This window comes from Camelina sativa, chromosome 3, assembly GCF_000633955.1.
Source record: "Camelina sativa cultivar DH55 chromosome 3, Cs, whole genome shotgun sequence".
NCBI lineage: Eukaryota > Viridiplantae > Streptophyta > Magnoliopsida > Brassicales > Brassicaceae > Camelina > Camelina sativa.
In genome coordinates this window covers 21,632,209-21,634,270 of record NC_025687.1, presented here as the reverse complement: position 1 = coordinate 21,634,270, position 2,062 = coordinate 21,632,209, and the positions used below count along the sequence as shown (strand labels likewise).

General features: G+C 34.5%; 1 protein-coding gene across 2 annotated transcripts in view; it reads right to left on the bottom strand.

Moving 5' to 3' along the window:
* LOC104777676 (probable carboxylesterase 2) overlaps positions 1,334–2,062 on the bottom strand; it is a 3,946-nt gene continuing 3,217 nt past the window's right edge. Inside the window, exon 4 of one of the 2 annotated variants that reach the window (XM_019243869.1) lies at positions 1,334–1,709. In XM_019243869.1, coding sequence (XP_019099414.1) covers positions 1,525–1,709 — 185 coding nt within the window. In that variant the 3' untranslated portion in view covers positions 1,334–1,524. The other variant, XM_010501970.2, reaches the window with a different exon arrangement.

Genomic DNA, 2,062 nt, shown 5'->3' with positions numbered 1-2,062 from the left:
TTATCCCAAATTTGAAAGTTGGGTATTTTTATGGCATTTTTCCAAGTTATAAAACTACATTACCTAGTGTTTTATTTTTATAGTCTTGACCGATAAGCCTGTCCCTTTAGCCATTAAATTTTACAAAGAAGGAATAGGAAGTCTGAACTTTTGTAAAGAACAAGGCAGTGGTGGAAAAAAATCAATTTGGCCAACAATTTTGTGGCTCCCCACGTATCAATTCACTATATTCCCGGCTTTGATGGACGGTAGAACTATGTGGGCGCTTTTAATGTTCTATCTACCATGAAAAAGAAAACAAAAACTTGATAAATCAAAGTCGGTTTGTATAGTTACATAGTTGAATAAATGAAATTACATAGTCGGTTTGTATAATTTCATTTAGTTCGTCATGTAAATGTAAGTAGATACATGGTAAACCTCTAAAGGTGCATTTGAAAGCTGTAGAAACCAATAAGATGCAGTAATAGTGTAGTTAGAAAAATATAAGCCTTGTCTATCGTAACTAAGATAATCATGTCATAAGACACGACCTCAAGACCGAGAGATCTTTGATAATGAAAACGAAGAGAAAAAGACACGAGAACCCGAAAATCATATGGGAAGTTGGGCAAATTTTTTTGTTAAAAAGAAAAAAAAAGTCTAATCTATGGTGGTTGAACCTTAAACTATTGTTTCTATAAGTTAATACTTAGTAGTAAGTTTCTATCTGAACTATTGTTTGTTTGAAAAAAATATGGGCCGATTAATACATATTATTATGGTGGCTGCAAGCACCATGTTGACTGGCTTGTAACCATGGCCATTCTAATATTGGATTCGATTGGTGAACAAAAAAAATCTATACAACTTGTCCAACTTTTAATTTTTACCAATTACAAAATCATTACCACAAAAATTATCAAAAACTTTACTCTCAGTTTTCCTGTAAAGCTTTTTTTCTTACAGATTTGCACTATTTCGTAACAACTTACCTACGCTTTTTTTGTATAATTTTATGTACATTACCAATCAGACCTATTAATACACTTGATCTTCACCAAATAAATCAAGAAGATAAAACAGAAACACAGGACAATGTCCTCGAATGACATGAGCAATTAAATATTATATGGAGTTGTTCAGAATCAGGTAGTCCTAAAGTAATGGGGAAAAAAATCAAGAAGTTTTTGGAACCATGTTAAATAGTAGAAGCTAAGTAGAACTTTTAATGAAGTAAGTATTATTTCCTAACACTCTAGGTTAATATAAATTCTAATTTTGTCTTGTCCTTGCCACGAAAATGAAGCAAAGGGTGTGTGTAAATCCAAGAACTTACGAACAACATACAAACTACAAAGAGAAACCTCTCTTTAAACCACAGATAAATGTTCAAAATACACAAATTTGGGGAAAAAAAAAACAATAACAACAGCATTAACAAACATGTAAAAACATTTATTATTATTATTATTTTTTGGTCACCAATATAAAAACATTTATAACCCCATAAATTTGGGCAAAATAAATCCAAAACTAACAATATCAAACTACGACTTGGTTAATAAAGAGAGCCAAGCGTCGTGTCATCTCCACAGCTTCATCACAATCAGGCTCAAAAATATGAAAAACATGATCTTTCCCTTTCGTCTCCATCATCTCAACCTTACCTATCCACTCACCCTTCACCAATCTTTCATAATACAACTTCCCTCTCTCTTTCAATATATCTTTCTCTGCCACAGTAATCATCACTCTCTCACACCCTAACCCTTCAAGATCCGGTGACCCATCCGTAAACGGATTTATCCACGGGTCATCGGATCCTAACTCGGATGGACACACAAACTCCCACCATCCATCCACCATTTGTTTCCTCGCTTTGTCTTTGATCTCTGATCTAATAGGTTGTGTTCCCCAAAAATACGGATGGATCATTCCAATGCCTTTGATTTTAACGGTCTGATCGGATTGTTTGGCTCGGAATGCAAGGTGGTGCGAGATATTAGCTCCCGCGCTGTCTCCGACTAGGAATAAACGGTCCAAGTCAGCGTAGTCGTTGATCCACGGCTCGTTTACCGTT